Here is a 17,962-nt window from a genome sequence, read left to right as displayed (position 1 = left end):
GCACCCGTGGCAGTGGTATACACAATATATACAATACACAATAAAGAAATGATAAGCGATACACAATAAATTTACAATACACAATACAATTATACAATACACAATAGGCCTACAATTTTATACACAATACAATAAGAATACACAATATAATTTAACACAATAATAATAAAAACATTTCAACCTACATTATTATGTATAGGCCCTACATAAGTTTCAATAGTCTTTCACTTTACTCTCATCTCACTCACTGTAGTGGCACTATGACGCATTTCACTGACACTTTAGCACACATTTCACTGACACTATGGAACACATTTCATTGACGCTATAAATTATCACTGATCGGAACTATTCACTGCACTGTAAAACCATAACTTCACTGACTCACCTCGCTTCACTGATACAACAGTTCAAATAAGTCAAATAATTACACCCTTATGCATACTGTACTTATAAACAGAACTACATTTAAACTAAACAATTCTAGTCTAAGACCCTCTTACACGCTATTTTTAAATAATTTACAATTCAAACCAAGGAAGTAACTCGTCAGGCTAAATAAATACATGTCCCATTAAAAAAAAATTAAATGTTAAATGTCACCTTAATTTTAATTTGCACTTTATACACAACTTTTTAAGTTATTCTTGGATCTCCTTAAGGAAGGACAGCCCTCAAAGACCGCTGCAGGTAGGTCATTCCAATCATTTATAGTTCTATTTAAAAATGAGAATTTATCTACATCCGTTTTCTGTTTCCTACATTTGATTTTAAAATCATGATCGTTCCTACCATAGTACGTTGGCTTTTCTAACCGAGCCGTTATGTCTACCCATGGTTTCTGACCTAGATGTGCTCTATACAATGATGTTATTCTAGTTTTCCTACGTCTGTTTTCCAACGTTTCCCATTTAAGTTCTTTTATCGTATCGTTTCCATCTTCTCTTTTACCTTTAACAAATTTAGCTGCCCTATACTGGATTCTTTCTAAGGAATTTATCTGATATATTCTATAGGGATCCCAACATGTAGTTTCGTATTCCATTAACGGTCGCACTAACGTTAGATATGCTATTTCCCTCGATTTGGGGCTAGCCTTTCTCAAGATTCTCATAATAAAGTGAAGTGCCCTCCATACTTTACCCATAACATTATCAATATGCTCTCCCCAAGAAAGTTTGGAGTTTAAATACACTCCTAGGTATTTACAACATTGTACTTGCGGAATTACAACACCACTGAATTCGTAATTAAGACTAGTTTCCTCTCGGGTTTTACAAAATGTTATAGATTTACTTTTAGAACCATTTACTTTCATCCTATGCATTAACGCCCAGTTATAAATTTTATTCAAGTCTGTTTGAATAGCATCTACATCTGAATTATTTCTAATCTTTCTATAGATAATGCAGTCATCTGCAAATAGCCTCACATTTGATGTAATATTCTGGCATAGGTCATTTACGTATATTATAAAGAGTAATGGACCCAGAACGCTGCCCTGTGGCACCCCTGAACCTATATTTCCAATTTCCGATATTTCATGACCTACTCTAACTCTCTGGGTTCTATCTTTTAAGAATTCTTGGATCCATAGCACCACTCTTTTATCTATTCCTAGCCTACTTAACTTATCTATTAATATGTCATGTGGCACCAAATCAAATGCTTTCGAAAAATCAATCACAACTGCATCGATTCTTCCGCCTCTATCTATCTCTTCAGCTAGATCCTGAACCAGCGACGTAATTTGACTATCACATGAGAAGCCTTCCCTAAAACCATGCTGGCGGTTGTAAAACCAGTCTTTCGCATTTAGAACATGACGAATATAATCCGATATCAAATGCTCCATGACTTTACATACGACAGATGTAAGGCTGATCGGTCTGTAGTTTCCGACATCTAATTTATTTCCACCTTTATGTATGGGTACAACTATAGCTGATTTCCAGTCACACATGGAATAGCTGCATTGTTTATGGAAACATGAAATATACGCATTAAGTATGGAATTATGGCCTCGGAACCTAATTTAAGAATCTCTGTAGCAATACTATCTGGTCCTCTAGACTTCCGACTTTTTAATTTCGTTAGTCTCTCTCTAACCCCTTTGGAAGTTATTTTGAATGTCGAATTTGGTTCACATTCACGGTCTGTGACACAACCACTCCTATCAGCGGGATTATTATTATTACCCTACATAAATATTATTTTAAGAAACACAGGAAACGAATATGAGTAAATTATGAGCGCAGGAACGCCATTTCATAACACCTTTTAAAATAACTCGGCTCCAGTGATCTCTATGGTAAAATGAGTGTATAAAATTAGAGTATTTTATGTGGACCAAATAAAGTTGCAATAATCAAGTTATACAATATTTCGACAGAATATCAAGTTTTCTGTGCGAACAGATTTCTTTTCATCTTACCTCAGTCTTCATTTGTAGCATTACATCCATCTAGAGAAACTACAAATTTCAAATAGTGAAGGTTAATTAGCTTCTGAGATTTCTTCATACAAACATACAAAATATTCTCTGTATATTAATATTGATAAACGTCAAGGCCGCCTTAAATAGGCGGAGTCATTTTTCATTTCATTGTAGCCATCGTCGTCGTTCCTGCAAAAACTCCTATGTCACATATCGATTTTCAGAGTTTTGCTCTATTAAATAACTTAAATAGTGATGCAGCAAATAATACAATCTAATATACAGTATATAACTTAATTATATTTCTTTCTTTCGAAAATATAAGAATTCACGATCTATTATGCACTACTGCCATAGAATGAATAAATTTGTTTTTCTTCCTACTAAAAAATTTAATATTTTACACATAGAAGTTACGGAACAACGACACTATAATCTGAGGTGGCGGTGGAAAGGTATTGTATTGTTATTTTAAAACTCTTGTATATCCTTAAATATCAGTCCTATCAAAATTTTGCCTGGGATAAAACTTATCGAAAATCAGTTTTAAAGAAACTTTTGTTACGGTATGTAACATTTTTCACGAAAATCAATAATAAGCGAGATATTTCGGTTTATTTAATTCAGGCCCCATTATAATCCGACTTTTAAATAAAGTATTTTGAATGCTATATAGCCTAAAATCTATGTTACAACGAACTTAATTTATATTCCAATTTCCATCGAAATCCGTTCAGCCATTATCGCGTGAAAAGTAACAAACATCCAGATAGACAGACAGACAGACAGACAGACTTAAATATCAGTCCTATCAAAATTTTGCCTGGAATAAAACCTATCGGAAATTATTTTTAAACAAACTTTTGTTATGTACCATTTTTCACAAACATCAATAATAAGCGAGATATTTCGGTTTATTTAATTCAGGCCCCCTTATAACCCCCCCCCCCTTTTAAATAAAGTATTTTGAATGCCATATAGCCTAAAATCTAAGTTATAACGAATTTAATTTATGTTCCAATTTTCATCGAAATCCGTTCAGCCATTATCGCGTGAAAAGGTAACAGACACAAAAAAAAAAATTCAAAAAAGCGATTTTCGGTTTCAGGATGATTAATTACACATGTTAACACCAATTATTTTTGGAAAAGCGAAAATTACCAGAAAAATTTCGCTTACAGATTTATTATTAGTATAGATTTGAATATAACTTATTTTTATTACTACCTCTGCATTACTGCATTACAGTAAGGCGAAAATAATGGTCTGTAGGGAATGTCCAAGCTTTTCAGACTCATGATTGATTACGCCTTTCATAAACCTTTATGCTGCTTTTCCATAACCACTGACTGCGATTATATGTTAAGTAAAAAATAAACACAAATATAGGCCTAGAAGTTTCATTTCTATTACTAGTGAAATATTCAACAATAAAATAGCCTATTTTTGTATTAGCCTTTGGTGTGTTTTTTAAGCTGCTTTTTTGTAGCAAGACAGCCAACATTAATTTTGTTACCAAAGCAGAATGTTACATACAATGTGAAGACTCCCTATTTCATTTTCGTCAAACGTTGTCTATGAAACCTTCACAAAAACGTTGTTCATCATAATTTTGTCTCTCGTTCTTCTCTTCGTAACTGTAGTTCATTGTCAAGATCTTCGTCATTTTTGTGAAATGGTCTCGAGTATGGTACATTACATCGGAGCTTTTTTCGGTCTTCCGCATTCATTTTTCTGAGTAAAGCTATTGCGATACAGTATATGGACAGTATATTTTTTGTGACAGCGTTTGACTGTTTATTATCTGAACATGACGAAAACTTTCAGTTACTTTGCGCATATATTTTCAATGATTCCAGTGCGGACTAGCCTGAGTGTAGGTTATGTACTGCGGCATTATGCTAGCTTTTCAGAATTTATTAAAAATACATCGTTGATTAGCCCTGAGGATAGAACGCATGTTGCTTTTATTGAAAAGGTAAAGAAAATAGAAAAGGATGATGATTTTGTTACACTTAAAGTCCTACTTCTTTTAATACTCAAAGTATTTTGTAGTTCTACTCATATTAATTGCAACATAATTGAAGGGTTCAGAGCTATAGTGAGCCAAGTGCCATACATTAAAAATGGAGGAAGCAAGAATTAAAATTAAAGTACTATTATAATTCAATGAAACATACAGCAAATACAGTAATATAAAATATGCACATTAAAAATAAATAATATGTCAATCTTCATTAAACTATAGTATTCACCTATCTTTAACCCTTGCTTTTCTCGTTTTTAATAAATGGCGCTTGACCCACTATGGCCCTGAACCCTTCAATTGTAAGCCATGCTGTGGCAATTATGCAACAGAACAATTTAAACATTTCAAACAAATCCATTTTTTCATTTTTGACGTGCATCTTCAAATCTTTACGTTGACCTTCATTTCATTTTAAATGCTTGTGGCCAACATTAAGTATGAAAAGTAATGTGCTGTTTTTTTAATAACTGACAGAAATAATGAAATATTGATTTCGAAAAATGAAATGTATGACATACTGGTACCATTATGTTGTGAACCAACACCTTCAATTTTATCATTATACGGGGTGGCGCAAAATTAACTACACACTTAGGGAATGTATGTTTCTAGGTTGGTAGGACGTACTACGTACGTTGATATGGTTGGTAGGAAATAGGAAATGACGCGTAGTGTTAACTATTGAATCATTTTTTATTAGCGGTGTAAGTGCTGTATTGAGGGAATGGAGAGAACATTTCGAGTCAAATCCACCAACACGTAAGGCTGTTTACAATTTAATTCATGTTATGACTAGTCCAAAGAAGTCCACAAGACGATTAGCGGTAGAGTTTCCAGAAATATCACGTCGGTCAATCCAAAGGATATTGCATTGATGGAGCTCCAGAGCATTATGCTACAGCTTGTAGGACATACCTTGATAGGCTAATGTTTTCAATGGGAGGGTGCTTTGACGTCGTGCTGCAGTTGAATTCCCACCACGATCCCCCAATGGATTTCTTCCTTTGAGGTATTGTTAAAGACGAAGTCTATGGAAGAACACCACAAACTGTTGAAGAGCTGACTAGTTACATTGAGGACGCCTTCTACAATCTGGACAACATCATTCAACAGAGTTTGCATGTGTGTCAATGTTCCAGGTAGACTTCAACGATGTATTGATGAAGGGAGACAGTTTGAACATAAAAAAAGTAATGTGTACTGTAATTTGTTGGTAGAGCCTGTATCATGTTCAAATTATTCAAAATGAACATAAGGGAAATAAGTGTGTAGCTACTTTTGCGCCATCCTCTATATGATTCAAATTCGTGTTTAAATTTTATATAATCTTCTCCGTATCGCCCTCCATTCTTACAGAACCTTCGCTTGAAATGCAAATTTCTTTCCTCTCTCTCGCCCGCTATTCTTACAAAACAAAACACACAATTTATCCGTGAGAAGGCAAGGTATATTCCTAGATAACAGAGAATCAGACATAGATTAATGTTAGGAGGCACATTTTGACATGCACTGTTGCATCCGAGAACAACGAATATACATCATAATACATAATTAATATACTGTAAAATTATATTTTCAATATGAGTGCTAGTACATACTAATGGCTGATTCGTTTCGATTTGCAGCAGTGTCTACAAAAGCCTTGCAGGGGGCGAAGTCCATAGGAAGCTTCCTGTTCTCTGCAGTCAACAAGGCTGGAAAAACAGTGAGCGAAGCAAGTGCCAAAATCAAAAAGACCGTCGAGGAGAACGTAAGTACATGATTTTATAATAATTATTTACGTATTTTCTACCGTTCCATACATTAGAAACAATGTTTGCCGAGAAATGTTTACAAACCTTACTTCGAAAGCATTCAAAATTGTAATTCTTAATAAAATTCGATGAGGGGTAATAAGAACAATTCTGTGGCATTTTTGTAACTGTACTGTGGCTAAATATGAGTCTGGAGTTACTTAGCGTCTGAATGAGATGAAGGTGATAATGCCAGCGAAATGAGTCCAGGATCCAACGCCGAAAGTTTTCAGCATTCGCTCTGAATGGGTTGAGGGAAAACCTCGGAAAAAACCTCAACCAGGTAACCTGTCCCAACCAGGATTTGAGTCCGGTCCCGCTTGTTCACGGGCAGGTATGCTAACCGTTACTCCACACCAGTGGACAATGAAACAAGTTATTGTTCGTTTGTCTTATAGTGTTAGTTGTAGGAAAACTGCAGAAGGGTTTGTAATTTCTAATTCAACAGTTTCAAACATTAGAACTTCAATATTAAATGCATGGGAACAAAATTTCAGTGGGGAAAGAAAAGGAGTTCGCAAAACTGTTAATAATGAGTTAAATTAATTACTGCATGTACTGCATTGCTTTCCATTGTATGATAAAACAATTCTACTTTACTGTACCTTTGACACCACGTTAGGTTTTGAACCATACGTGTCCGTATAAGAGAGGTTTCAATGTAGTAATATTGTCAAGAGTTTGCATGGTTAGGAATGTTAGTGTGTATTCGTACCAACACACAGAATTTCGTGAAATATGTACAGATAATGTCAAATCCATTGATGATATGCATATCTGACACCTTAATAACATCATCCTTATCCAGCGCTTTAAGTCTGGATATAATGAAAGGCATTCAAATAGTATCAAGGCTCCAATTCAGTATTGCTTCGATTTCGCGATCACGCAAAGCTCTTAGGTAGAGCAGTGTACCGAACGCGTGTCATTTAGATGGAAACATCTTGGAAAGTATTTCTGCTCAAATCACTCTTCAATCTATATGTTCATATGAACTGAAATAATTTTTTCTCACTTCAGATTAAAATTAAATCTGACCGAATTTAATCCGAAATTACCTGTCGGCGTGGTATTTCTTATTAATAACAAAATATTTTCAAAGTTTTATAAATTACTTATGATACTTCGCACCCAAAAATGTGATATGTATTATTTACCTACATGTTCTTACGTTTTAGCAAGTCCATCATTTTAATCTTCTTACTCGATTTCAGAGTTCATGTGGGTACTTTGTCGGATAGAGTTATCCCAGCGAATCAGACTAAAAATTGAGGTAGTCTCCTTTCTTGTTAATGAATCTGAATGAGTGCCTGTACGTCAGTTCAGAGAGATGTGCTGCATTATGTTTCTCCATATTAAATTTTCAAAGTTAAAGCGATCTACTTTAATTGAAAATACTCTTGAGTCTACCTATTGGATGTTTCTTATCCATATCAGAGTTATATCTTTTAACTCAGTCTACATTATTGAGAGAGAAAAGAAACATTGTTGTCCAACAAAGACCATCTTTTGGTGAAATGTTCCCATGGACTAAAGAACATGAATCCGCACTATCTGTAAACTTTCCTCTGTATTTCAAACAACAATCAATGAACTATTTTTTATGATATTAATTTTAAATGTGGTAAAAAAGGAAGTAAATCACTATATAATACGAAATTTCCAAACTATCTACAATACATACTACAATGACATAAGGAAGCGAAATTTGGACTAGAAAAAAATTAGGTTAAAACGGACTAGCTCCAACAGAAATGAGACTTTTGCGAAAAACATCGTGTTATCCTTTGTTTGATCATAAAAGATTAATTATTATGAAATCATACAGAGCTTTAGGTTGAATGAAAAATTAGTAAATGCAATAGAAATTGTTTTCATCAAACGGAACATGTGATAAAAAATACAGTAATTTGTAACAAGTGACAAAATTTTTCGAAATTAACGCATGCCTACATAATATTATGAGGCTGTGTAGTGACAGCTTGTCAGTGGAGATGGCTTTAATAATGACAATTGCTAGGTTATATTTTTGTTATAATCTTTTCTTGTTTAATTATATGTTTCAGTACTCTTGTACACTATTCTTTGAAGCTTTTACGAATCTTGTTTAAATATTAGTTTTGTTTGATTCTATTCATTTGTAAAGTTTGATAATGATTGAGAAAAGTTCTAGGGAATATTAATGTTCAATATTTTTTTATTTTGTTTGCATGGCATTAGTACTAGAACACTTCACAATACTTTATCATTCGCAACATTGATTACATTCAAATTCACAGTCGCTCCTGTCCAACACCTAAAACGATAAATTGTTTCTGAAAAGTATAGAGTGATTCTGTCACAATTTGGAAGTCTGGATATAAAATTAATGTTACTTCAAATCTACGGCGAATTAAAAAAATTAAGTCTTACATTACACGATATTAAGATAGTCTATTCCGTGTAAAAACATGATGGTTACATTTTGGAAAATGTTTATTCATTATTACAATAATAAATTTTAATGGAATATTTGTGTTTTACCTTTTGTTTTTCGAAACTTCAGGAGAATAAATTTTTTAACACAAAGAGTTTATTTTTTCTGTGGAGTATAACTTTTCTTGTACATATTGTTGTTGTTTAGTCAATTGTCGGAAGACAGATTTGAACCTCATAAATGAAGCTAATAAGGCATCACTCATGAGGTAACTAAGCCAGGAGTTAATGGGATAGAGTGGCCAAATTCTTTCCTCCTACATCGCTGACTAGTAAAATATTATCTAATCAGACTAAGGCGTATACAAACAATTTTCTTACCCTGAAAATTAACTTATTGTCAAGTAAGATGTACTGCCTGATAATAGATGTACATAAGCTACGTATTAACAAGAACCTCAATCAGAGGTATAGTGCATAAAATATCTTGAAATTTTAGTAATTCGTATATTCAGTGGAACCTACAAAGCTGTTGGAAACAATAATTCTAATGACAAATGCTCGAAATTATTTAATTTTAGTTTCTGAAAATAGAGCTTTGTTTTTTTTTTTTCATAAATGATGTTAAAAATTTATCTTTCGAAAAAAAAAAAAAAACTCTGATAAATACATAAGTACGTACAGATAGTACTATTAGATCTCTAAATTGTTTATCCTTGATATTAAATGGACATTTAAGTTTTCCTTATCACTCATATAAACATTCATTTCTATAATAGTGCAGCGTTCAATAGTTCACCACATCGTCTCTTCGCCTCCATTTCAGAGCACATCATTTGGTGCTCAACTTAGGACGTAACTGTCTTTCTATTATGCCTGTAAAGCAGACACTCAGCAGTGCACGTCTCTTTTCATGTCTTGTCTGATAAGACATTTCATTTGAGTGAGATCCTTTGTACTGTGGCATTATCTTCTCAGTCGTGAAATGTAGATTTATATCAAAATCGTCGAATCTGAGTTTATCTCTGTTCTGAATGTAGTAGAGTGCCTGTCATTTCATGAGTATTCAACATAATTTGTCTCTGAATTTATAAAAGTTGTAAACAGAATCTTACGACGTATTCTTAAACATTTTGAAATAATCATCCATTTTTGTGGGATAGGGAATGATGGGAAAAGTTAAGGTAGAGGGTATTTTAATGTCCCCCCCCCCTTTTGTGTTTGTATGTGTGTTTTTGTGTATTGTCCACATTTGGTGTACATGCTACATGTGACGTGAAATTTAAATTTGTATAATACGGTGTATGATGTATGTTCCTTTTTGGAAATACCTATTCAACTTTTTTTTCCTTCATTACTGTATCTTGTACAATAATGAAAATTGGTATGTGTAAAACACTGCCCTTCTATATGAAGAAAAAATATTTTTACGATTTAAAAAATTTATATATATTTTCAAAATTCGAAGTGGTGGCAGTTCACTGTGCAGTGATGAAGCGTTTCCCTCATAACTCATAAACTTGTTAACTTTTTCATGTTCTCTCTCTTTTATTTTATTGCTAAAACTAATGTTTACAACATCATGCTCTTTCAACTACATTTCTTAATAAATATTTTTTTGTGTGTTAGAAGAAAATACTGATATTTGACCATTTTTTAAAATGAATTTATTTTTTATCAGACAATCTATCAAATGTAGAGAAGTGATCTTGCATCATATTGTAGATATGACATGCATAAATACACACAAAATATTTCACCATAGAATGTTGGATAGTTTTTGAGTTATGTGGGAAACTCTTCATCACTGCACAGTGAACTGAATTTTGAAAATAAAATAAAAAATAAAATAAATAAATAAATAAATAAAAAAAAAATGTAAATAATTTTTTTAATAGTAAAAATATTTTTTCCATATAGCAGAAGGACAGTGTTTTACACATACTAATTTTCATTACTGTAAAAGATACAGTAATGGAAGAAAAAAAATGTTGAATATTTCCAAAGTTTTACTGCTGTGAGCTGTACCTAGCCCCTTAAATGATGTGATATTTTAAATCCTATGGCGTTTCGTTTCTTTATACAGTATTTGACTGTCAGCCTTAACCGTCAAAGAACTTGCGTTCTCAGGAGATATATTGAAGGGACATTTGTCCACAGAGCTGTGTAACTAAAATGGACGAGGTACTGCTTTTTGACAATTTTGTCTTGGCAGAATTCTTTTACTCGCCATAAATCTACAACTAGGAACCACTGATTTTACGTCTCTTTCATAGAAAATTGCGCAATTTTTTTCACTAAGATGACTAATTTTCGCCCAATTTTGAGGAAGTGTATTCCAATGTTCCACTTTTTTCTCTCGATAAATTTTTAAGGAAATTTCCACTTTTTGTCTCTTCATTTATTTAACTTTTTACTTCTCCATTTTTAGTTTACTTTTCGTACCGTGCTTATTCCCTCTTTTCTCCTTTTTTCTGCCCCTTTCATTCCATCTCATTTCTCTTGTTTTATTTTTTCGAGTCCTTTTTCTTCCCTCTTTCCTTCCTCCATTTATTTATTTTGTTCATTCTTTTCTCTTTTCTTTGCCTCTTCCTCTTTTGTTCGTTTTGCTGTTAATATTTCTCCCTAAAATCTCTTCTTTCTTCCACTTTTCCGTTCTTTCATCCTTGTCTTCTATTATTCTCCCTTTCCTTAGGATCTTCCAGTCTTTTGTTCCTTTTCTACTTTCCTTTTGGTCTTTTATTGCTTTTCGTTTCTGTTCCTCTTGAGAAGAAATAATCGTTCATACTGTTCTTTAAGACATGCAGATAATTGTATTAATTCATAAAATGTTAAATACAGATACCAGGACGAATCTGTGCTCTTGAATCCATTAAGCTTCAAGGGCGAGGTGTGGAAGAAGCGAACAAAAACATTCGGACTGGTTGTTGTTCAGTTTGTCGCGTGGCTCTGTTCAGTGTGGTAGTGAGTATAATAAGTGTTATGTTTCTCACATTGTGTGTGTACATTTGTATAATACACAATTTAAATAGTGGAAAATAAAAAGTTCCTTGATCAAGCTAGCGACATTATTTGGAATGTAGTTCAATATTTATGTCGAAAGAAGCGTCTGCATTTTCCTGTAGTACTGGTTCTGATGCAGATTAAACCTTCCTTCTTGCAATTGGAGCGTGAGATGCGTCAAAGAGAACTCTACAGAATGTAAAGAAAAATTTCAAGACATGATGGGAAATGATAATGAAGATGCATGTTCATTACGCCAAAGAAGTATAAGCATGGTAAACGTGTTACTGGTCTTGATGACTTTAATCTTTGTGTTGTACGACGAATTGTGCATGAATTTTGCGTCCAAGAAAGCAGGTGGCGCCTTTAGAAATAGAAGTCCGCAGGAGAAAAATTTTTAGGGCAGTGAAAGAGTCTGAGGGACATTTTAAAGTCGCTAGATTTCAGGTGGAGAGGTACAGTAGTCTACCCCTGAAAACAAATCCGTCATTATTTAAAAATGTGAAATACGAGGAAAGGATCTCATATTTACAAGATATTCACGATATAAAGAGCACAACAGACCAATTGTGTACACAGATGAAATCTATATTTTATCACATGCAGAAAAAAAAAACTTTGTGTGATTCCAATGTGGGGAAAAAGGAATTATTATTCATGCAGGACTTCATACGTGGTGCTCTAGGTACATGGAAAGCTGGATCAGTGTCGGGAGATTATAACGACCAGGTGAAAAAAGTATTAAATAATATATGTACAAGTTAACTCATGACAAATGTTTTCAGTTCAGTTGTGCTGCTAATCTATGCATGGAGGAGTGACGTAGCTGTGGCGTAACGCAAAGCGCACAGATTCGTTCTGATATCTGTACATTTAATACTCTTTCATTTTGCGCCGCCTGTCGGGCCCTAGCACTTCTTCATGCAACTGTTATGATGGGAGATATTGGAGAATTAGGAGGATGACTTCATGGGAAACGGAAGTAACTCGTATTTTATTGCAACCGGGTGCGAAATAAGATTTCTGATGAGAGGAGGATAGAATCCTAGATAGAGAATACCATACGTAAAATTATTATCCTCATTCGATACGGCTCAACGCTTGGTCGCACGAGTTGCTTGTCTTGTATCTTGATCATAATAGTAATATTGTATCTATAAGCAGGTTTAAGATAAGATGTGTAATTCTTATTTTTTTTTTATTGTTGTCAGCTTGCCGGTGATGATAATACATCAATATTATTTTCTTTTCTTACTTGATACTTTATGAAGTATATTTGCATTAAAACAATTCTATTTTGTGAGGGGAGGGGATAGAAGTTATCCCTGGCCGGGATGTTAACATAATTTATGAGAGGGGGATAACTTTCCAATGGGGGAAATCCCCCCATCCCCGCCGTTAATTCGCACCCTGATTGTAACCATGATTATCATCATCATCATATTATAGAAATAAAAAAATCATTAAGTTGTATTGCAAAAGAAAATGCAATGTAAGCCGTACTAATTTAATTAATATAATTTCGAAATAATAATAAACCATGAATGACGTCATTAAATTTATCTGTATTGTTCTGATTGTTAATTTTCTTTTGTATACTGCTATGTTTGTACATTTTTACATCCAGTTTATAACAATGTCTAATTCTTCTTGTAATACCGTATTTTAGTCTTTTCTTTATTAATGATAATAATTCAGAAACGTTTATATACATAATTGTTATGCTTCACATTAGATACGAAGTTCGCAGATTCAAAACCGGTTGATGGTATTGAATTTTCAAAGGACAATAAAATCCCATACTTTCTTTGGAGGAACGTACACTTGTGGAAAGGAAAAATGATTTGCGTAAAGACGTTTTCATGATTGTTATGCAGTACAGCAATAAGTGGGGGACCGAACACGGTAACTTTTGTTTCGTTGAACAGAGTAACTTCTGTCGAGTATTATACCAAAGAGCTACCGCACACTCGACAACAATCGTTTGCCATTTTTTTTCCATATGTATGAGCAGTGGAAAACGCGGAAACCTGGAAAGTTATTTGTTGTTAATTTCGTATTAGGAAGTTTCGTGAATTATATTGTTATCTAAATTAGAAACTGATAACAGCAGAAGAGGGTTAGTTTCGTTCTAAAGGCGTGGGAAGGAAGAGAATGACTGAAAAGATAAAGATAGCATGATGCAAAATTTCGGTACAACTGAAGACGTTTCTCAGCCGGCCAGTTTTTCTTTCCACGAGTGTACAGTACATAAAGAACCATGCCATCACATTTCATGAGAGCTAAGAACACTGTCCTTAAGTTTCACCACAGCGCAGGTATATTGACAGAAGAACGTAAGAAAATTAGAATTACACTTTTAAATTGTTTGGCATTATGATAATTTTAATGAACGTACACTATACCAAAATACTATTTCTAATTAGCGTATGCTGAATTCCGCAATCCTAGTTTGTTATCCCCTTGCATGTGGCTTACAAGACTGCAAATGTAAAGGCATTGGTTGGGAAGGAAGGGAGGAAGACTGAGGGAGAGAGATCAATACTACACTCAGCTGTTCCATACAGCAGGTTTTGCTCCCCTGCACAACACCCTCTCTTGTTTACCCCGGTTATGATGTATGCGACCTTGACTGTCATGGAATTTAGGTTAGCGATATCAGTAGGTTTCATTCATCTGTCATGTGCTGGTGATGGTGATACGAGTATTTTATTTAAAGAACTCTTTCAACTGTTGAAGCTACCGCATCGAAATCTAACGTGGATAAGAAATAACTGACAAATTTTCTCTGGGGACTTCTCTCAGGGAGTCGGCCTGGGTAGCGCAGTCGGTATAGCGCCGGCCTTCTGTGCTTGACGTTGTGGGTTCGATCCCGGCCCAGGTCGATGACATTTAAGTGTGCTTAAGTGCGACAGGCTCATGTCAGTAGATTTATTGGCATGTAAAAGAACTGCTGCGAGACAAACTGCCTCCGGCGACGCTAATATAAACTCGGCAGTTGCGAGCGTCATTATTAAGTAAACCATAATAATTAATTAATCTATCATGGAGAAGTGCTCTTTTACGTTCCGTAAATCTACGACATCTACAGTTTTACTTCCGTTCCGGAGGAAGCCATGCTAAGGATTTTATCGTCCTTTAAAATCTGTCATCCTCAGCCTGGTTTTGACGAGCAAACCTTGAGTTCAATGGCTAGCGCAGTAACCACGAAACCACCGACGACTACTGTGCCATTTATGTAGATGTAAACAATAATTATTTCTCCAATTTTCGTTTGTTAGCCACATGTATGGCTATTTTACCGCTTTTGCCGACGCATCACACTGCAACATCTGAGACGTTACTAGATCTGATTATTACTAACAAAACAGATAGGGTAGTGTTATAGGGGCAATTACCTGCACCGGAAATATCTGTTCGTGACATCATTTACACTACATATTCACTGATGTGGCCTAAAATGAAGCTTAATACAATATTTCGCGACTTGAAACGCGTTGACGAGATTATGGTTTCTATGAGGATTCTGTACAGCTGCCTCGGCACACGGTATCGACTGCACGCTCAGTGGACGACAATTTGGAAACTCTTAACAGCTACTGTTAACCTCTATTTGCCTTGCTGTTAACTGTACGGAAAAAAACGCTCCACGGAAAAACTAAACGTGTTAAAAGTTGTGTTGTGGGATTTAATCGATTAATCCATCAATTTCCGTTGTAAGATTAATCGATCAAAAATATTTAATCGAATAATAGAGTCAAATTAATCGGTTGTAGTTGATATTAATATTATTATTTTAATTCAAACTCGTACTAAAAATTCAGACAATATTTCTCTCTCGGAAATTGCTTACTTAAAAGCACAATAGTACTGTTATTTTATTACTGTAAACCAGGTAGCGTAAGGAGAATCTTTGCACAAACACTTCAGAAAGAGATGGAGATATGAGGACAGTGATCTAGTCTACCTCTATTGAAAGTTGAAACACAATACGAAACCCTTATTAAGTTTTATGGTTTTCCAAGAAACCTTCCACGTTGTTGTCAGCTCATCTTCCTAGCATATGAAATACATACGTCCCCCTCATCCCTTATAAAATAGCCATGTCTGCACTGTGTGCAAGTGAGAGCGTAACTACCTTCTTCTCTTTCTAAAATCTGGTAATTCGATTACAATAGGCACCAGTCTTCTTGTTCGACCGCTGTACTTGTGCATTTTCTGTACTGAGTTTGTATAATATGAAGGTTGTGTATTTAGTTTGATAAAGAAAAAAAAATTAGTTTTCTCTGGTTTATGAAAAGTGTAAACTCCATTATGTCATATGAGAATTTGAGAAGTAAACTCGGTTAAACGTTTGGATTTAAATTGAACGATCGTGGAGAAGTGCTTCACAGAAAAAAAGTTTTTTTCGTGTTTAGTGATGCAGGAAACATTGTTATAAGTGGGCGCCATCGATTTAGGCAGGTGGATTTTGTTAATCAGAACTGCAGAGCGAGTTACTCATAGCAGCAAGGTCGGTTGTTATCTTCGTCGCAAGCTGGGATGGGTGAGACATAAGAGTAAACATACATTCCCGATTATCCTAGTGGACTCGGATGGACAGTCACCTCCAAAAACAATGCACATATAACCACTTTTATGGAACTGTGTGCATGCGTAAGAAAAGGGACCAATTCTCGGCACACAGTTTTCGAGATAATTCCAGTAGCCGCTGCATAATCTTTTCCTCGTTACTATAAAGAAATAAAGACAATATATATATATATATATATATATATATATATATATATAATCAACGGACTGACTAATCATCTTAAATCTCCTTAAACCCTGTGTGTAGGTTTCTGTTAATCCTTAGTCAAAAGATAAGACGGAGTTTTACGAAATACGAACATTAAGGGATGTAAATTGGGAGGTAATAATGGTCAAAATATACTGGTTTATTTTTTGAACCAGCATACATTAAACCCTTAAATTTAAAACAAAAGCTCCTTTATAAAATTGAGTTAGACTATTTATTTCATCTCTTAGAATTGTTTCTAAAATGTATAAGGAATGTAAAAAAATTCAACTTCAGGTACTACATTCAAATAACTTTTGAGGATTTTTTTTATCCCCTAAAGGAGCAAAGAGGAGAGAGAAAAGAGTTGACGGTTAAAAAAATTCACTCAAGTATTTTCAACTACCCGACCTAGAGACGTAACATTTAAAATGAAGGTTACTCTCTACAATTTTAATTAAACATTTTCTGATTTTTTAAATACCATCTAAACAAAAGGCATAAAATAATAACTGACATAAAACTAAAAAAAGTATATACTATGCATTAAATAGGTCCAAATCCATGCAAATTAGCATATTTTATACATCTGCAGATCGGAGAGAGAGATTTAGAATTTCTATTATAAAATAAATTATCAAATCTTGAACTCTTAGCTGGAATACGAAGACTGATATTGCTTAGAAAAGATTCACAATCGATATCACCATTAATGACTTTACAAAAAGATAAATAATTAAGATCTTGACGCCTGGTAAATAACCTACAGCAATTAAAATAATAGTAATAATAATAATAATAATAATAATGATAATAATATAATAGTAATAATAATAATAATAATAATAATAATTTCCATATTTTCAAAATTTCTCGCCCACTCCCAAATTTTAAGCATTGTCTGATTTTTTTACAATATATTTGCTATGTTCTCACATTTTTAGTTTTGCCTTGTTAAAGTGAGATAAAAAAATAAGGCTATTGATATTCAAATTTATATAATTTACATAATATAAACAGACAATTTATTTTTATTCAAAAATTATTTTCTTTTTTGAAAAAGTGTGAACATAACTTTGTTAAGTATACTTTAAAGATCATGCAGTAAAAATGTCAGCTTCCAAGCGTAAAATTTGCGACATTCTTAGCAACATGAATGCAGAGAAGTAGGGGAAAAAAGTATGGGAAAATAGTTTAAAAGTTTGCATGTATTTTAAACTTCACGGTCGCTAGCTATCTTTTAAGATAGTACAAGTAATGACACAACCGCCGTAGGATTCTAAAACTTCGTCAAAGTGCAAAGTCTGAGTAGTCAGCATAGGTTCATTTCCTTAAAAAAATTCCCCCAAAAATTACCAAATTGTCATCCATCCCTTTCCTTGTGGTGCTGAAGTCTACGAGTCAAAAAACGAAAAGGATAATTTAAATCCTGGCCCTTCTTTTCAGAAGACAGCCACAAAGAAAAAGGACCCTGTTTGTTATTGGAGAAGAAGTGAAATTGCTGA

The 17,962-nt window shown here is 33.9% G+C and overlaps 1 protein-coding gene across 6 annotated transcripts in view; it reads left to right on the top strand.

Moving 5' to 3' along the window:
- The window catches only part of Sap47 (Synapse-associated protein 47kD), a 680,382-nt gene that overhangs the window by 93,898 nt on the left and 568,522 nt on the right, over positions 1 to 17,962 (top strand). For all 6 annotated transcript variants that reach the window (XM_069839888.1, XM_069839891.1, XM_069839887.1 and 3 more), the window contains exon 4: positions 6,092 to 6,216. In XM_069839888.1, coding sequence (XP_069695989.1) covers positions 6,092 to 6,216 — 125 coding nt within the window. The remainder of the gene's footprint in view (positions 1 to 6,091; positions 6,217 to 17,962) is intronic.

This window comes from Periplaneta americana, chromosome 11 (genome assembly GCF_040183065.1).
Source record: "Periplaneta americana isolate PAMFEO1 chromosome 11, P.americana_PAMFEO1_priV1, whole genome shotgun sequence".
Taxonomy (NCBI): Eukaryota; Metazoa; Arthropoda; class Insecta; order Blattodea; family Blattidae; genus Periplaneta; species Periplaneta americana.
The sequence above is the reverse complement of the archived record's forward strand: the minus strand, read 5'-3'. Positions and strand labels throughout refer to the sequence as shown.